The following is an 18,696-nucleotide window of genomic DNA, read 5'->3' as shown; positions in this document are numbered from 1 at the left end:
GGTCGTACACTTCGTGCGATATGGGCAGTAATATCAACCTCTGGGGCTCCGAATATTAGGAGGAATATCACAGGGTGGGTGTACACCTCCTGCTCTATTTTGGGGAGTAATATCTGTCTATTATGGGGAGTAACATCATCGTCTCCCTTTCAGCATATTAGTAACAATATCACAGGCTGGGTGAACGCAGCCTGCGATGCTGGAATTATTATCATCCTCTCCCCCTCGGGATACTACGAACAATAGCACAGAAGGGGTGTACACTCCCTGCGATATTGGGAGTAACATCATACGCTTCTTCCGTGAATGTTTGGAGCAATATTACCGGGTGGCTGTACATTCATTGCTATGTTGGCAGTCATGTGGTACTCTACCCGCTGGATATTAGGATCAGTGTCACGGGGTGAGTGTACACCTACTGCGATATTAAAACTAATATCATGCTCTCCATCCCTGGATATTAGGAACAATATCACAGGTAGGTGTACACCCCCTGCGGATGTAATAATATTGTGAATTATTAAACGTCAGTCTCATTAATAATTATCAGTGGTAATATTCATTAATAGTATAACGTTATTAATCACTAATGGTTATTTTAAAGAGAGGATTATGCATGATTAAAATTAATTATTACTATTAATGTCATTTTAAATAATATTAGTTATTAACCTTAATATTAATCATTGTGTTATTACCAACATCACTTATGATCGATTTCGATAACATTAATTACTGATAGCATTATTTTATTATTAATAGTGATATTGCTATTAATTATTAATTGTAATCGTTAATATTTTTAATCCGTCTTAAGTTTTACTGTCTCTACTGTAATTATTAATATCGGTGATTACTGTTAATTGTTATTGTATTTATTAATATTAATAATTAATAAAACTGTTCCCGATCTCCATGGGCGAGAGGATATGACTCCCAATATCGCAGACAGCGTACACCCCTCTATGATGTTACTCCTAACAGCCAGGGGGTAGAGGATGACATCATTGAGAATATCGCAGTGGGTGTCCATCCCTACGGTCATCTTGTTCCTGATATCCTGGTTGGGAGCCGATGATAGGACCCCCAATATCGCAGGGGGCGGAGACCTCCCCCCTGATACTGTCCCTAACATCCAAAGGTGGAGAGGACGATATTTCATCCAATTTCGCCGGGGGTGCACACCACCTCCAACGCCTCTTCCATAAACTCAGCAAACAACTGGCAGGTGAGACCCACAGGTGGAGAAGGCTTTATACTTCCCACCTGACGATGAAAGCCTCAGAATGGAGGAAACCATTTTATAGTAAGAGGAAAGGGTCCCCGAGATGGGAAGGAAACCAAATACGGCAGCAGGGAAATACATGATTATGTTATCGGTGAAGGTGTCACAACATGCAAGATGGGGCAGTTGAGAAGGGTCACAGAAGAAATTAGGAATTTCCGCATCCTTGAGGCAGGTCGTTAGCAAGGCAAACAAGTTGTGCAGCTGGGAGTCTAAAAGACTGAGGAGAAAAAAAAAAAAAAAAAAGACAACAAAACTAGGAAGCCACAGAAACACGGGTTCATGATGGCTGAATGATATAGACGGTGACAGACGGCTACAAACCGGTCATAGGCCATCACACTCAGGAGCGTGTCTCTCTTCCATGCCTCCAAAAATGGCAAAGAGAGACATCTGAGTCAGGCAGCCTGCCTAGGAGATGATTCTGCTGTGAGATTGGATGTCCACAATCATCTCTGGGACCGTGGTGGAGGTGAAACCGATGTCAGGCGAGGACAGGTTGGAGAGGAAGAAGTACATGGGGGTGTGGAGGTGGGAGTCAGGGCTGTTGGCCAGGATGATGAGCAGGTTCCCCAGGACCGTGACCAGGCACATGGACAGGAACAGCCCGGCGAGGATCGGCTGCAGTTCTGGATCCCCTGAGAGTTCTAGGAGGAGGAATCTAGAGACGTCTGTTAGATTCTGTGGGTCTGCATGCTTTGGACACCTTTGGCCTAGAAAAGGGGGTTGAAAAATGGGAAACAAGTAAACCAACACCCGGCATTGTGTCTGCATTTTGGATAGAAGCAATTCACAAGTCATGTTTTCAGATTTCAGAGCAATCCACACTCAGCAATATTTTGCAGTTCTGACAAACTCAATCGTCTTCCAATGCTTTCGCCATTGATTTCTGGGTTATTCACTTCTTGCTGTACACACCTGTCTTAGAGACACTAGATTGAAGAACGTTCCGAGAAGCAGATCATCATAGATAACAAATGCGTAAGTGCTAGGAAATGCAGCCTATCTTGTCCGAAGAAAAATACGTAACAAAACCATTCTCTTCACTTGAAGAAAAAGGTTATCCTAATTAAAGGAAATTAAGAACTCAAAGATTTTATTTTATTCTACTAGATTGATACAAACTCCCTTGATTTAGAACATTTATAAACACTGTATAACAGCTGAGAGCGGGCGGGGCGCTGTGGTTCACGCCTGGAATCCCAGCACTTTGGGAGGCTCAGGCGGGCGGATCACCTGAGGTCAGCAGTTCTAGACCAGCCTCAACGTGGGGAAAACCCCGTCTCTACTAAAAATACAAAATTAGCCGGGCGTAGTGGTGCATGCCTGTAATCTCAGCTACTCGGGAGGCTGAGGCAGGAGAATTGCTTGAACCTGGGAGGCGGAGGTTGCGGTGAGCCGAGATCGAGCCCTTGCACTCCAGCCTGGGCGACAAGAGCTGAGACCACGTCATCTGGAAATGAAATGAAAGTTGATAGTTCATAAGCAGAAAATAGTTCCACGTGCCGGTTACGTCCTAGTGATTTCATCATTCCGTTTTCTGACTTTTCTCCTTCAAGAGAGTAATTGCTCCCTCAAATCGGTGGCTCTTCTTTGAAAATTCACGTAAACTATAACTCCTGTCCTTAGCTTAGGTGGACTTAGAGTTTTCATCGGAAAGTTCGGCCGGACGCGGTGGCTCACGCCTGTAATCCCAGCACTTTGGGAGGCCGAGGAGGGCGGATCACGGGGTCAGGAGATCAAGACCATCCTGGCCAACATGGTGAAACCCCGCCTCTACTAAAAATACAGAAACTTCTCCCGGTATGGCAGCGCGCGCCTGTAGCCCCAGCTACTCGGGAGGCTGAGGCAGGAGAATGGCTTGAACCCGGGAGGCAGAGGCTACGGTGAGCCCAGATCACACCACTGCACTCCAGCCTGAGCAACAGGAACAAAACTCCGTCTCAAAAAACAAAACACAAAAAGAATCAAGTGAGTCGAAGTCACACTGATGACAGCCAATTTTTGGGAACCAAGGAAGTGTCAATTCAAGAATTAACATAGATTTCGACTTTTGCTATCTCTTCTGTGCCAAGGCAGATATAGGCTCTGGGGAATCAGAAACAAAAGAGACTCACTTGTTCCTCTCACAATACTCAGTACTTACTGAGGTAAGGACAAAAGAAAATGTCCTGTCTGGAATGCAGGGAAACCGGAACATGAGGTCAGGGGATATTTCCGTTGAATTGTATGGAGTTAAAGCTGAAAATATTAACGAATGTATACAGGCTTCACTTTGCCTTGACTTTCTGCATCCACCACAGAGAGATCACGCAGCGGGCACCCTCGATCGGTTTCATCATGGCTCGCTTCCATTGGATCAACTAGAGATCAGCTCAGATGAGAGTGCTGAGTCTCAGAGGAAGGACATCTCACCCCCTGCCATACAGAGAAGTAGAAAGGGTGCTATTCCAAAGTCATGGCCAGACTCGAAGTCCCGGGTACCCTACTGCATGGTCTTCCAACTCTCCAAAAGTTGTGGTTTTGGTTTTGTTTCTGTTTTTGCTTTTTTGAGACGGAGTCTCGTTCTGTTGCCCAGGCTGAAGTGCAGTGGAGTGATCTCGGCTCACTGCAACCTCCGCATCCCAGGTTCAAGCTATTCTCCTGCCTCAGCCTGCCGAGTAGCTGAGGCACTCGTACAGGCGCCCGCCACTACGCCCGGCTCAATTTTTTCTATTTTTAGTAGAGACGGGGTTTCCCCATGTTGTCCAGGCTGTTCTCGAACACCTGACCTTGTGATTCGCCTGCCTCAGCCTCCCAAAGTGCTGGGATGACAGGCGTGAGCCACCGCGCCCAGCTTCCAAAAGTAGTAAGCAGAGCTCAGAGGTCTTAACCGCAGGCACATCTGAGGAGCATTTTTGGAAACGGTTTCCAGCTTCCTCAATAGGAATGGCAGCCAAACTCCGAACTGATGACTCCTTTGAGGCAGTCGAGAGCTGTAAGGAAGGCCAGGAACAGGGGCAAGGGAGAGAGGCGTCCCGAATGATCCTGTGCCCATTCTTTATGGAACCTTTGATCTCAGCTGCCCTTTCTCTACTTGACACAGTGATTGTGGCACCCACTGGTCTAGCTGTGGTCTACAAGGAACCCCCAAAGGGAAGGATACAGTGAGCAGGGGCATCGGCCTGAGCGCCAAGGCTTTGAAAGGGCAGGTTGGATGCAGGGAGAGGACTGGCCAAATGCCATGTGTCCGGCCTTAGACTGCCTGGTTCAAATTGGACTTCACCAATTTTTTGCATTGTCTTTTTTTTTTTTTTTTTTTTTTTTTGAGACGGAGTCTTGCTCTGTCGCCCAGGCTGTAGTGCAGTGGCACAATCTTGGCTCACTGCAAGCTCCGCCTCCCGGGTTCACGCCATTCTCCTGCCTCAGCCTCCCAAGTAGCTGGGACTACAGGTGCCCACCACCACGCCCGGCTAATTTTTTGTATTTTTACTAGAGACGGGGTTTCACCGTGTTAGCCAGGATGGTCTCGATCTCATGACCTCGTGATCCTCCAGCCTCGGCCTCCCAAAGTGCTGGGATTACAGGCTTGAGCCACCGCGCCCGGCTAATTTTTTGCATTTTCAGTAGAGACAGGGTTTCACCAAGATGGCCAGGCTGGCCTTGAACTCCTGACCTCAGGTGATCCGCCCACCTCGGTCTTCCAAGATTCTGGGATTACAGGCGTGAGCCACCGCACCGGCCAGAAGTGCCTGCCTTTTGAAGGCTGAATAGTCTTCCATCGTATGAATGAACTGCAGTGTGCTTCTTCATTCATCTGTCCACGAACCCTTGGGTTGCTTCCACATTTTGGCTGTTGTGAATAATGCTGCTATGAATATGGGTGCACAAATCTCTCTTCCATTCCTGGCTTCTAATTCTGTTTGGTAGGTACCCACAAATGCAACTGTCTTTCCACCAATGAGCTTTCTTAGCACTCATGTGAAAAATCATTTGAACATAGAGGTGAGAAGTTATTTCTGGGCTCAAAAACAAACAAACAACAAGCGACAAGAGATAAGGATACAGCACGGGCCGGGCGCAGTCGCTCACGCCTGTAATCCCAGCACTTTGGGAGGCCGAGGCGGGCGGATCACCTGAGGTCAGGAGATCAAGACCAGCCTGACCGACAGGGAGAAACCCCCGTCTCTACTACAAATACAACATTAGCTGAGCGTGCTGGTGCATGCCTGTAATCCCAACTACTCGGGAGGTGGAGGCAGGAGAATCACTTGAACCCAAGAGGCAGAGGTTGCGGTGAGCCAAGATTGCACCGTTACGCTCCAGCCTGGGCAACAAGAGCGAAACTCCATCTCAAAACGAAAATCAAAAAACCGGCATGATTTCAAGAGCAGAAGGAGAAGAGCTTCAAAACCAGCATCATGAGAAAGTTAGGAAGCTTCTTACCAAAGCATCTGGAAATAGACAAGAAATTCTTGTGAACTCAAATTTTCATACTGTACTGTCAAACACTAGAACTCACTGATTCCATCTTTCTGTATTTTGGGACCCAATTATCCACTTCTCTTCATTTCCCATCCCACCCCTTTTCTTCCTAGCGTCTGCTAACCCCCTTTATACTCTCCACCTTCCTGAGATTCCCTTTGTGTGTAGATGTGTGATGGAGTCTCTTTCTGTCGCCCAGGTTGGAGTAAACAGGCACAATCCGGGCTCACTGCAACCTCCGCCTCCCGAGTTCAAGCGCTTCTTGGGTCCCAGCCTCACGAGTAGCTGAGACTACAGGCAGGCGTCACCACGCCCGCCTACCTGTTTCTGTTATTAGTAGAGACGGGGTTTCACCATGTTGGCCAGGCGGGTCTCCAACTCCTGGCCTCAAGTGATCCGTGCGACTCGGCCTCCCAAAGTGCTGGGATTACAGGCTTGAGCCACCACATCTGGCCAAGATTTTCTTTTTTGTTCCCACTTCTAAGGGAGTGAGGACATGTAATATTTGTCATTCTGTGCCCGCCTTACTTCACTTAACATACAGATCCTGCAGTCTCATCCATTTCTTCTGCAGTGGAGAGGATTTTATTCCTTTTTAGGCTGAATAATACCGCATAGTGTGTGTATACCACAGTTTCTTCATTGAAACAAATTTCTAAGAAGCAATTTTTTTTTTTTTTTTTTTTTTTTTTTGAGACGGAGTCTTGCTCTGTCACCAAGGCTGGAGTGCAGTGGGGCAATCTCGGCTCACTGCAAGCTCCGCCTCCCGGGTTCACACCATTCTCCTGCCTCAGCCTCTCCAAGTAGCTGGGACGACAGGCGCCCGACACCACGCCCGGCTAATTTTTTGTATTTTTAGTAGAGACGGGGTTTCACCGTGGTCTCGATCTCCTGACCTCGTGATCCGCCCGCCTCGGCCTCCCAAAGTGCTGGGATTACAAGCGTGAGCCACCGCGCCCGGCCAAAAGCAAATATTTTTAAAATGTCTCGGAATGTGAAACTTTAGGGATACTGTGCCCATTTTATTCTTTTCTATTTCCCATTTTATGTACATGTAGGTGTATAATAAAGCAGCAATCAATGTGTGTAGAAATCTGTAACTTCAACAAATGTAAAATGAAAATGCTAAGTGGTGGCTGGGCGCCGTCGCTCACGCCTGTGATCCCAGCACTTTAGGAGGCCGAAGCGGGCGGATCACCTGAGGTCGGGAGTTCCAGACCAGCCTGACCAGTATGGAGAAACAATGTCTCTACTGAAAATACAAAAAAAAAAAAAAAAAAAAGAAAGAAAGAAAGAAATGAATGGGGCGTGGTAGCGCATGCGTGTAATCCCAGCTACTCGGAAGGCTGAGACAGGAGAATCGCTTGAATACTGGAGGCAGAGGTTGCAGTGAGCCGAGATCGTGCCATCGCACTCCAGCCTGGGCTACAAGAGTGAAACTGTCTCAAAAAAAAAAAAAAAAAAAAAAAAAAAGAAAAAAAGAAAGAAAGAAAAAGAAGAAGAAAAGAAGAAAAAGAAAAGAAAATATTATTCCCATTATCGCAGGGGGTGTTCAGCCCTGATGATATTGTTTTCTAATATCCAGGGAAGGAGAGTATGATATTACTCCCAATATCGCAGGGGGTGTACACCTTTTTGTGATATTGTGTCTAATATCCAAGGAAACAGAGGATGACATTACTCCCAATATCGCAGAGGGTGGACACCCCCCTGGGACATTGTTCCGAATATCCCAACGGGGAGAGGATGGTATTACTCCCCATATCAACCCTGGAGGGTTGTCTTCCGCCCCTACTCTTGGCCACCGCTTAGCCGGAGCTGGTCTTCTCTCTTGGCCCGACTCAGTGAACAAGAGTCTCCATTCCTCCTCTCGGGGGACCGTAAGGGTCATAACGACTCCCGTTCCGGGTAACTTTAGCGGCAAAGAGCCGTGCTCTGTCAAAGAGATAGCGGCTCTCAGCTTGTTAAGCAAGTCCCTCCCCAACAAGGGCAAGGGACAGTCGGGCATGGACGACAACGGATGAATCACTGTATGTCCTCCTACAGTGCAAGCCCCAGGCAAGCAGTAGGCTTGCTTTGCCGAAAGCCCCGTGGCTCCGATGATGTCAATAGTCTTTTTGGAGAAGGGGGCGACCGGGGCGGTTACTAGCGAGTGTTCAGCACCGGTATCTACGAGAAAATCAACGTCTCTACCCCCGACTGGCATTCTGACCATAGGCTCTTTGGGGACACTTGAGCCCGCTCTCCCTCAGTCCAAGAACCCTTCCGCCAGATTGAGCAGGTCCCTTCCTCCTTGTCCGGGACCTCCTGCTCTGAGTCACCTTGTTTCCTTTTAAGCTGAGGGCATTTTACTTCCAATGTCCTATTTCTTTACAATAAGCACACTGGTTACGCTGCCAACTCTGACAGCCAAGCTGAGTTTCTTTCCCAGGGCCCCCCTTCCGTTGCCTCTTTGGTGGGACCCCTCTGATTGCTGCGGCTAACAGGCAGGTCAGCGTTTCACCGGGCCTGGCGTTCATTCTCTTTGCGGTGTTCCTTACGGCTTACTGCATCCCTGTTTACAAACACCTGGTTAGCTCTTTCTAATAATTGCGATGTATTCATCCCTGCAAGCCCAGCCTGTTTCTGCCGTTTTCTTCTCATGTCTTCTGCCCTTTGACGGACTCAAGCCATGTGAAGCATGTGCTGATTTTCAGGGCTATGGGGATCAAAGGGAGTATACATACGATAGGCCTCACACAATCTCTCATAGAATTGTGCTGGACTATCGCTTCTCGGCCTTTTGGCTAAGATCAAGTGTAGTATCTGTTCTTAGCAACCTACTCATCTGACAAAGGGCTAATATCCAGAATCTACAATGAACTCAAACAAATTTACAAGAAAAAAACAAACAACCCCATCAAAAAGTGGGCAGAGGACATGAACAGACACTTCTCAAAAGAAGACATTTATGCAGCCAAAAAACACATGAAGAAATGCTCCTCATCACTGGCCATCAGAGAAATGCAAATCAAAACCACAGTGAGATACCATCTCACACCAGTTAGAATGGCCATCATTAAAAAAATCAGGAAACAACAGGTGCTGGACAGGATGTGGAGAAATAGGAACACTTTTACACCGTTGGTGGGTCTGTAAACTAGTTCAACCATTGTGGAAGTCAGTGTGGCGATTCCTCAGGGATCTAGAACTAGAAATACCATTTGACCCAGCCATCCCATTACTGGGTATATACCCAAAGGACTATAAATCATGCTGCTATAAAGACACATGCACACGTATGTTTATTGCGGCACTATTCACAATGGCAAAGAGTTGGAACCAACCCAAATGTCCAACAACGATAGACTGGATTAAGAAAATGTGGCACATATACAGCATGGAATACTATGCAGCCATAAAAAATGATGAGTTCGTGTCCTTTCTAGGGACATGGATGAAACTGGAAAACATCATTCTCAGTAAACTATCGCAAGGACAAAAAACCAAACACCGCATGTTCTCACTCATAGGTGGGAATTGAACAATGAGAACTCATGGACACAGGAAGGGGAACATCACGCTCCGGGGACTGTTGTGGGGTGGGGGGAGGGGGGAGGGACAGCATTAGGAGATACACCTAATGCTAAATGACGAGTTAATGGGTGCAGGAAATCAACATGGCACATGGATACATATGTAACAAACCTGCACATTGTGCACATGTACCCTAAAACCCTAAAGTATAATAAAAATAAAAAAAAAAAAAAAAAAAAAAAGAATTGTGCTGGACTTTCTTCTTTTCCCCGAATGACCTCGGAGACCTTGTTAACGTTTGTGGCCTTCTGAGCTCCCCTCTTGAGTGCTTCCAAGAGAGCTTCCCTGTCTCGGTTTAGCCTTTGCATATCCTCTCTTTCATTTGGGTCCCACTGGGGGCCGGTTCCTGGTAACTGGGTCCTTCCATACTCTTGGGGGTTTTGATAGTCAGCTGGTGCATGTTCCTCTAGCCACTTAGTTGCTGCTTGGAGCACACTCCGCCTTTCATCTCTGTGAAAGAGGACCATGAGCAACTGGTGGCAATCAGCCCAGGTGGGGTTGCGGGTCGGGATAATAGTTTGGAGCAAATCAGTTCGAGCTTGTGGCTTTTCGGTATAGGGCGGGCTATTGTTTTTCCAGTTGAGAAGGTCGGCACAGGTGAAGGGCTGGTACAGAAAAACACGCCTCTCCACCACGTGACCATCCTCATCTATCCCAGTATACCGCTGCTCCGTCAGGGGCATTTGTATCCCCGTTTTGGGTCGTCAATGAGCTGCCAAGGGAGGGGTCTCTCCCGAGGCTTCCCCTCCTCTCTTGTCTACCCTGGGTGGCCTAGGGATACGCTTGTCTTGCGGAGGCGCAAGCACTGTGGGCTCAAGAGTGGGGAGGCTCTTTCCCTGGTAAGGGGAGGGCACCACTGGGATCACTGGTGCCATCTCCTGCAATGGATCTTCTGATGTTGGGTCGAACAGAACTTGAGGAGTTGAATTCCCTGGGCAGGTGGAGCGGGATCCTTCGTTAGCTATCTGTCCCTTTGCTACTAGTATTGCTGCTCCCTGCCCTCTTAGCCACTGTGGGGGGGTCTAGCACCAGCTGCCACCAAGTGTCTATGCATGGGAAGCGGTCTAGGTGTCCTTTCCCAGTTACCTTGTGCCACACTTGAGAAACAAGGGACCTGTCCAGGCTTCCTTCTGACGGCCAGCCCACTTCAAATGTTGGCCAAGGGCAATCTATTCCCCACAAAGTTCCAAGTTCCCCGGTGGTCTGGTGGTTAGGAGTCAGCGCTCTCACCACCGCGGCCCAGGTTTGAGTCCAGGTCATGAGAACCAAGATAGTGGAGCAGGACCAGCCACAGACAAGATCCCCCAGACGCTGGATTCAAGAAGGAAGAAGTTCCTTTTCATCGGCCGTGGGGGGCGTCGGCAGACTCGCGTCTTAAGAGCCGAGCGCCCCGAAGGAAGACAGAGTTCCTGGGCCTTTTCTTTCCTTTTAATCGGCCGGGGGCGTCGGCAGACTCGCGTCTTAAGAGCCGAGCGCCCCGAAGGAAGACAGAGTTCTTGGGCCTTTTCTTAGGGCTTACAACTCTAAGAGGTTCCACGTGAAAGGGTCGTGATGGATTCAGAGCACATGTGCTTAGAGTGGGGAGGGGCGGTTCATCTTTTCACCTCAGGCCGGCTCATCAGTGGCACCGGCTGGTCTTGCCACTGACTTCAATCCTCTTGGTTTTCAACTTTTACTTCCTCTCCTCTGGGAGTGGGGGGGGGGGGGGTTCATCTTTTTCACCTCAGGCCGGCTCATTAGTGGCACCGGCTGGTCTTGCCACTGACTTCAATCCCCTTGGTTTTCAACTTTTACTTCCTCCTCCTCTTCAGAGACAGGAGACAGGAAGAGAAACGCCTTCTCTCCTCAGGGCCACAGGATGACATGACTCCCAATATCGCAGGGGGTGTACACACCCCTGTGACACTCTCCCTTCTATCCAGAGGGAGAGAGGATGATATGACTCCCAATACCGCAGGGGGTGTACACAACTGCGTGATATTGTTCCTCATATCCAGAGCGATAGAGGATGAAATGACTCTCAATATCGCAGAGGGTGCACACCCCTCCTGTAATATTGTGAGGAATGTCACAATATTACTTATCACAATTAATAATATCAATTATTAATTGATATTAATAATTATCAATATTAATAACTGATCATATAATTTTAAAAATCAATACCGATAATGATAATATTCAAGAGTTATACTGCGATAACAATCAATTATTAAAATTAACTATTAATAACACCTGATATTAATAACTGCGACTGATCTTATTCATTAGAACACAGTAACATTAGCTCCTCAGAATTAATATTAATACTAATAATCTGAAAATTTTTCATCAGCAATTATTTCTTAATATTAATATTGGTAATTCATATTAATGTGAATCATAAATGAGTAACAAGTAATACTAATATGACTCCAAATACCGCAGGGGGTGTAGCCTCACCTGTGATATTGTTCCTAATGTCCAGGGAGGGAGAGAGCATGGTATTTCTTTCAATATCGCAGTAGGTGTACACCCACCCGCCGATATTGATCCGAATATAATATCCAGGGGGTGGAGTATGACGTTACTCCCAATAGAGCAGTGGGTGGACATCCAGCAGGTGATATTGCTCCGAATATTCACGGAAGAAGAGAACGCGATTCCTCCCAGTATCTCAGGAAGGGTACACCCCTTCGGTGATATGGTTCCTAGTATCCGGGGGGGGGCGGGGGGAGAGGGTGATATCACTCCCAATATCGCAAGCTGTGTACACCCACCCTGTGATATTGTTCGTAATAGCCAGGAAGGCACAGGACGCTATGACTCCCCATGCAGCAGGAGGTGTACACACAGCCTGGGATATGATTCCAAATACCCACGGAGAGGAGAGGCTGGTATTACTCCCAATATCGCAGGGGGTGTACATCCATTCTGTGATATTGTTCTGAACATTCCAAGGCAGAGAGGTTGATGTTACGCCCAATATCACCGAAAAATGTACGAACCCGTGTGATATTATTGTTCCTACTATCCAGAAAAAGACAAGATGATATTACCCCCAATATGGCAGGAGGTGAACACCCACGCTGTGATATTCTTCCTAATATGCTGGGCGGGAGAGGGTGCGTAAGAGCCAGCCCCACCTCTGCCCCCCTGGCTCTTCTTAGGACCCCCATCGCAGGGGGGCGAGGCGCCCCCCGCGAGGCGGGGCGTAAGAGCCAGCCCCTCTGCCCCCCTGGCTCTTCTTAGGACCCCCATCGCAGGGGGGCGAGGCGCCCCCCGCGAGGCGGGGCGTAAGAGCCAGCCCCTCTGCCCCCCTGGCTCTTCTTAGGACCCCCATCGCAGGGGGGCGAGGCGCCCCCCGCGAGGCGGGGCGTAAGAGCCAGCCCCTCTGCCCCCCTGGCTCTTCTTAGGACCCCCATCGCAGGGGGGCGAGGCGCCCCCCGCGAGGCGGGGCGTAAGAGCCAGCCCCTCTGCCCCCCTGGCTCTTCTTAGGACCCCCATCGCAGGGGGGCGAGGCGCCCCCCGCGAGGCGGGGCGTAAGAGCCAGCCCCTCTGCCCCCCTGGCTCTTCTTAGGACCCCCATCGCAGGGGGGCGAGGCGCCCCCCGCGAGGCGGGGCGTAAGAGCCAGCCCCTCTGCCCCCCTGGCTCTTCTTAGGACCCCCATCGCAGGGGGGCGAGGCGCCCCCCGCGAGGCGGGGCGTAAGAGCCAGCCCCTCTGCCCCCCTGGCTCTTCTTAGGACCCCCATCGCAGGGGGGCGAGGCGCCCCCCGCGAGGCGGGGCGTAAGAGCCAGCCCCTCTGCCCCCCTGGCTCTTCTTAGGACCCCCATCGCAGGGGGGCGAGGCGCCCCCCGCGAGGCGGGGCGTAAGAGCCAGCCCCTCTGCCCCCCTGGCTCTTCTTAGGACCCCCATCGCAGGGGGGCGAGGCGCCCCCCGCGAGGCGGGGCGTAAGAGCCAGCCCCTCTGCCCCCCTGGCTCTTCTTAGGACCCCCATCGCAGGGGGGCGAGGCGCCCCCCGCGAGGCGGGGCGTAAGAGCCAGCCCCTCTGCCCCCCTGGCTCTTCTTAGGACCCCCATCGCAGGGGGGCGAGGCGCCCCCCGCGAGGCGGGGCGTAAGAGCCAGCCCCTCTGCCCCCCTGGCTCTTCTTAGGACCCCCATCGCAGGGGGGCGAGGCGCCCCCCGCGAGGCGGGGCGTAAGAGCCAGCCCCTCTGCCCCCCTGGCTCTTCTTAGGACCCCCATCGCAGGGGGGCGAGGCGCCCCCCGCGAGGCGGGGCGTAAGAGCCAGCCCCTCTGCCCCCCTGGCTCTTCTTAGGACCCCCATCGCAGGGGGGCGAGGCGCCCCCCGCGAGGCGGGGCGTAAGAGCCAGCCCCTCTGCCCCCCTGGCTCTTAGGACCCGCGGTGGTCTCACAGCCTGTTTACCATATTGGGAGTAACATCGTCTCTCCCTCTGGAAATTATGAACTCTTGTACAGACGGGTGTCCACCCGCGGTGTACGGAGGATGTACACCCCTCTGTATTGAGAGTAAGATCACGCTCTTCCTCCCCGAATATTAAGAACAGTATCACAGGGGTTTCTCTACTCCCTGCGATATTGGGTGTCATGTCGTCCTCTCCCAGGTTGCAATTCGAAACAATATCAGTGGGGTGTGTCCACCTTCTGTGATATTTAAAGTAATATCAGCCCCTTCCGTCCAGGATCATGGGAAACATATCCCTGGGGGGTGTACACTTTCTGCGATATATGTAGTCATATCACCCCCTCTGCCTTGCAATATTGTTAGGGACCATCTCACACGGGGTCGTACACTTCGTGCGATATGGGCAGTAATATCAACCTCTGGGGCTCCGAATATTAGGAGGAATATCACAGGGTGGGTGTACACCTCCTGCTCTATTTTGGGGAGTAATATCTGTCTATTATGGGGAGTAACATCATCGTCTCCCTTTCAGCATATTAGTAACAATATCACAGGCTGGGTGAACGCAGCCTGCGATGCTGGAATTATTATCATCCTCTCCCCCTCGGGATACTACGAACAATAGCACAGAAGGGGTGTACACTCCCTGCGATATTGGGAGTAACATCATACGCTTCTTCCGTGAATGTTTGGAGCAATATTACCGGGTGGCTGTACATTCATTGCTATGTTGGCAGTCATGTGGTACTCTACCCGCTGGATATTAGGATCAGTGTCACGGGGTGAGTGTACACCTACTGCGATATTAAAACTAATATCATGCTCTCCATCCCTGGATATTAGGAACAATATCACAGGTAGGTGTACACCCCCTGCGGATGTAATAATATTGTGAATTATTAAACGTCAGTCTCATTAATAATTATCAGTGGTAATATTCATTAATAGTATAACGTTATTAATCACTAATGGTTATTTTAAAGAGAGGATTATGCATGATTAAAATTAATTATTACTATTAATGTCATTTTAAATAATATTAGTTATTAACCTTAATATTAATCATTGTGTTATTACCAACATCACTTATGATCGATTTCGATAACATTAATTACTGATAGCATTATTTTATTATTAATAGTGATATTGCTATTAATTATTAATTGTAATCGTTAATATTTTTAATCCGTCTTAAGTTTTACTGTCTCTACTGTAATTATTAATATCGGTGATTACTGTTAATTGTTATTGTATTTATTAATATTAATAATTAATAAAACTGTTCCCGATCTCCATGGGCGAGAGGATATGACTCCCAATATCGCAGACAGCGTACACCCCTCTATGATGTTACTCCTAACAGCCAGGGGGTAGAGGATGACATCATTGAGAATATCGCAGTGGGTGTCCATCCCTACGGTCATCTTGTTCCTGATATCCTGGTTGGGAGCCGATGATAGGACCCCCAATATCGCAGGGGGCGGAGACCTCCCCCCTGATACTGTCCCTAACATCCAAAGGTGGAGAGGACGATATTTCATCCAATTTCGCCGGGGGTGCACACCACCTCCAACGCCTCTTCCATAAACTCAGCAAACAACTGGCAGGTGAGACCCACAGGTGGAGAAGGCTTTATACTTCCCACCTGACGATGAAAGCCTCAGAATGGAGGAAACCATTTTATAGTAAGAGGAAAGGGTCCCCGAGATGGGAAGGAAACCAAATACGGCAGCAGGGAAATACATGATTATGTTATCGGTGAAGGTGTCACAACATGCAAGATGGGGCAGTTGAGAAGGGTCACAGAAGAAATTAGGAATTTCCGCATCCTTGAGGCAGGTCGTTAGCAAGGCAAACAAGTTGTGCAGCTGGGAGTCTAAAAGACTGAGGAGAAAAAAAAAAAAAAAAAAGACAACAAAACTAGGAAGCCACAGAAACACGGGTTCATGATGGCTGAATGATATAGACGGTGACAGACGGCTACAAACCGGTCATAGGCCATCACACTCAGGAGCGTGTCTCTCTTCCATGCCTCCAAAAATGGCAAAGAGAGACATCTGAGTCAGGCAGCCTGCCTAGGAGATGATTCTGCTGTGAGATTGGATGTCCACAATCATCTCTGGGACCGTGGTGGAGGTGAAACCGATGTCAGGCGAGGACAGGTTGGAGAGGAAGAAGTACATGGGGGTGTGGAGGTGGGAGTCAGGGCTGTTGGCCAGGATGATGAGCAGGTTCCCCAGGACCGTGACCAGGCACATGGACAGGAACAGCCCGGCGAGGATCGGCTGCAGTTCTGGATCCCCTGAGAGTTCTAGGAGGAGGAATCTAGAGACGTCTGTTAGATTCTGTGGGTCTGCATGCTTTGGACACCTTTGGCCTAGAAAAGGGGGTTGAAAAATGGGAAACAAGTAAACCAACACCCGGCATTGTGTCTGCATTTTGGATAGAAGCAATTCACAAGTCATGTTTTCAGATTTCAGAGCAATCCACACTCAGCAATATTTTGCAGTTCTGACAAACTCAATCGTCTTCCAATGCTTTCGCCATTGATTTCTGGGTTATTCACTTCTTGCTGTACACACCTGTCTTAGAGACACTAGATTGAAGAACGTTCCGAGAAGCAGATCATCATAGATAACAAATGCGTAAGTGCTAGGAAATGCAGCCTATCTTGTCCGAAGAAAAATACGTAACAAAACCATTCTCTTCACTTGAAGAAAAAGGTTATCCTAATTAAAGGAAATTAAGAACTCAAAGATTTTATTTTATTCTACTAGATTGATACAAACTCCCTTGATTTAGAACATTTATAAACACTGTATAACAGCTGAGAGCGGGCGGGGCGCTGTGGTTCACGCCTGGAATCCCAGCACTTTGGGAGGCTCAGGCGGGCGGATCACCTGAGGTCAGCAGTTCTAGACCAGCCTCAACGTGGGGAAAACCCCGTCTCTACTAAAAATACAAAATTAGCCGGGCGTAGTGGTGCATGCCTGTAATCTCAGCTACTCGGGAGGCTGAGGCAGGAGAATTGCTTGAACCTGGGAGGCGGAGGTTGCGGTGAGCCGAGATCGAGCCCTTGCACTCCAGCCTGGGCGACAAGAGCTGAGACCACGTCATCTGGAAATGAAATGAAAGTTGATAGTTCATAAGCAGAAAATAGTTCCACGTGCCGGTTACGTCCTAGTGATTTCATCATTCCGTTTTCTGACTTTTCTCCTTCAAGAGAGTAATTGCTCCCTCAAATCGGTGGCTCTTCTTTGAAAATTCACGTAAACTATAACTCCTGTCCTTAGCTTAGGTGGACTTAGAGTTTTCATCGGAAAGTTCGGCCGGACGCGGTGGCTCACGCCTGTAATCCCAGCACTTTGGGAGGCCGAGGAGGGCGGATCACGGGGTCAGGAGATCAAGACCATCCTGGCCAACATGGTGAAACCCCGCCTCTACTAAAAATACAGAAACTTCTCCCGGTATGGCAGCGCGCGCCTGTAGCCCCAGCTACTCGGGAGGCTGAGGCAGGAGAATGGCTTGAACCCGGGAGGCAGAGGCTACGGTGAGCCCAGATCACACCACTGCACTCCAGCCTGAGCAACAGGAACAAAACTCCGTCTCAAAAAACAAAACACAAAAAGAATCAAGTGAGTCGAAGTCACACTGATGACAGCCAATTTTTGGGAACCAAGGAAGTGTCAATTCAAGAATTAACATAGATTTCGACTTTTGCTATCTCTTCTGTGCCAAGGCAGATATAGGCTCTGGGGAATCAGAAACAAAAGAGACTCACTTGTTCCTCTCACAATACTCAGTACTTACTGAGGTAAGGACAAAAGAAAATGTCCTGTCTGGAATGCAGGGAAACCGGAACATGAGGTCAGGGGATATTTCCGTTGAATTGTATGGAGTTAAAGCTGAAAATATTAACGAATGTATACAGGCTTCACTTTGCCTTGACTTTCTGCATCCACCACAGAGAGATCACGCAGCGGGCACCCTCGATCGGTTTCATCATGGCTCGCTTCCATTGGATCAACTAGAGATCAGCTCAGATGAGAGTGCTGAGTCTCAGAGGAAGGACATCTCACCCCCTGCCATACAGAGAAGTAGAAAGGGTGCTATTCCAAAGTCATGGCCAGACTCGAAGTCCCGGGTACCCTACTGCATGGTCTTCCAACTCTCCAAAAGTTGTGGTTTTGGTTTTGTTTCTGTTTTTGCTTTTTTGAGACGGAGTCTCGTTCTGTTGCCCAGGCTGAAGTGCAGTGGAGTGATCTCGGCTCACTGCAACCTCCGCATCCCAGGTTCAAGCTATTCTCCTGCCTCAGCCTGCCGAGTAGCTGAGGCACTCGTACAGGCGCCCGCCACTACGCCCGGCTCAATTTTTTCTATTTTTAGTAGAGACGGGGTTTCCCCATGTTGTCCAGGCTGTTCTCGAACACCTGACCTTGTGATTCGCCTGCCTCAGCCTCCCAAAGTGCTGGGATGACAGGCGTGAGCCACCGCGCCCAGCTTCCAAAAGTAGTAAGCAGAGCTCAGAGGTCTTAACCGCAGGCACATCTGAGGAGCATTTTTGGAAACGGTTTCCAGCTTCCTCAATAGGAATGGCAGCCAAACTCCGAACTGATGACTCCTTTGAGGCAGTCGAGAGCTGTAAGGAAGGCCAGGAACAGGGGCAAGGGAGAGAGGCGTCCCGAATGATCCTGTGCCCATTCTTTATGGAACCTTTGATCTCAGCTGCCCTTTCTCTACTTGACACAGTGATTGTGGCACCCACTGGTCTAGCTGTGGTCTACAAGGAACCCCCAAAGGGAAGGATACAGTGAGCAGGGGCATCGGCCTGAGCGCCAAGGCTTTGAAAGGGCAGGTTGGATGCAGGGAGAGGACTGGCCAAATGCCATGTGTCCGGCCTTAGACTGCCTGGTTCAAATTGGACTTCACCAATTTTTTGCATTGTCTTTTTTTTTTTTTTTTTTTT

General features: G+C 49.2%; 1 protein-coding gene and 1 pseudogene across 1 annotated transcript; one reads left to right on the top strand and one right to left on the bottom strand.

Moving 5' to 3' along the window:
* Window positions 1–1,532: 1,532 nt before the first annotated feature.
* LOC129483260 (olfactory receptor 7E24-like) lies at window positions 1,533–16,049 on the bottom strand. The gene is made up of 2 exons (XM_063640752.1): window positions 15,719–16,049; window positions 1,533–1,932 (listed from the first exon to the last, which is right to left on the bottom strand). The coding sequence occupies exons 1-2, from the start codon at window positions 15,723–15,725 to the stop codon at window positions 1,697–1,699; spliced, it is 243 nt and encodes an 80-aa protein (XP_063496822.1). The 5' UTR covers window positions 15,726–16,049; the 3' UTR covers window positions 1,533–1,696.
* Window positions 8,516–8,649, top strand: LOC129483829 (uncharacterized; annotated as a pseudogene).
* Window positions 16,050–18,696: the final 2,647 nt, after the last annotated feature.

This window comes from Symphalangus syndactylus, chromosome 5 (genome assembly GCF_028878055.3).
Source record: "Symphalangus syndactylus isolate Jambi chromosome 5, NHGRI_mSymSyn1-v2.1_pri, whole genome shotgun sequence".
NCBI lineage: Eukaryota > Metazoa > Chordata > Mammalia > Primates > Hylobatidae > Symphalangus > Symphalangus syndactylus.
This window is presented reverse-complemented; position numbering and strand designations above follow the sequence as displayed.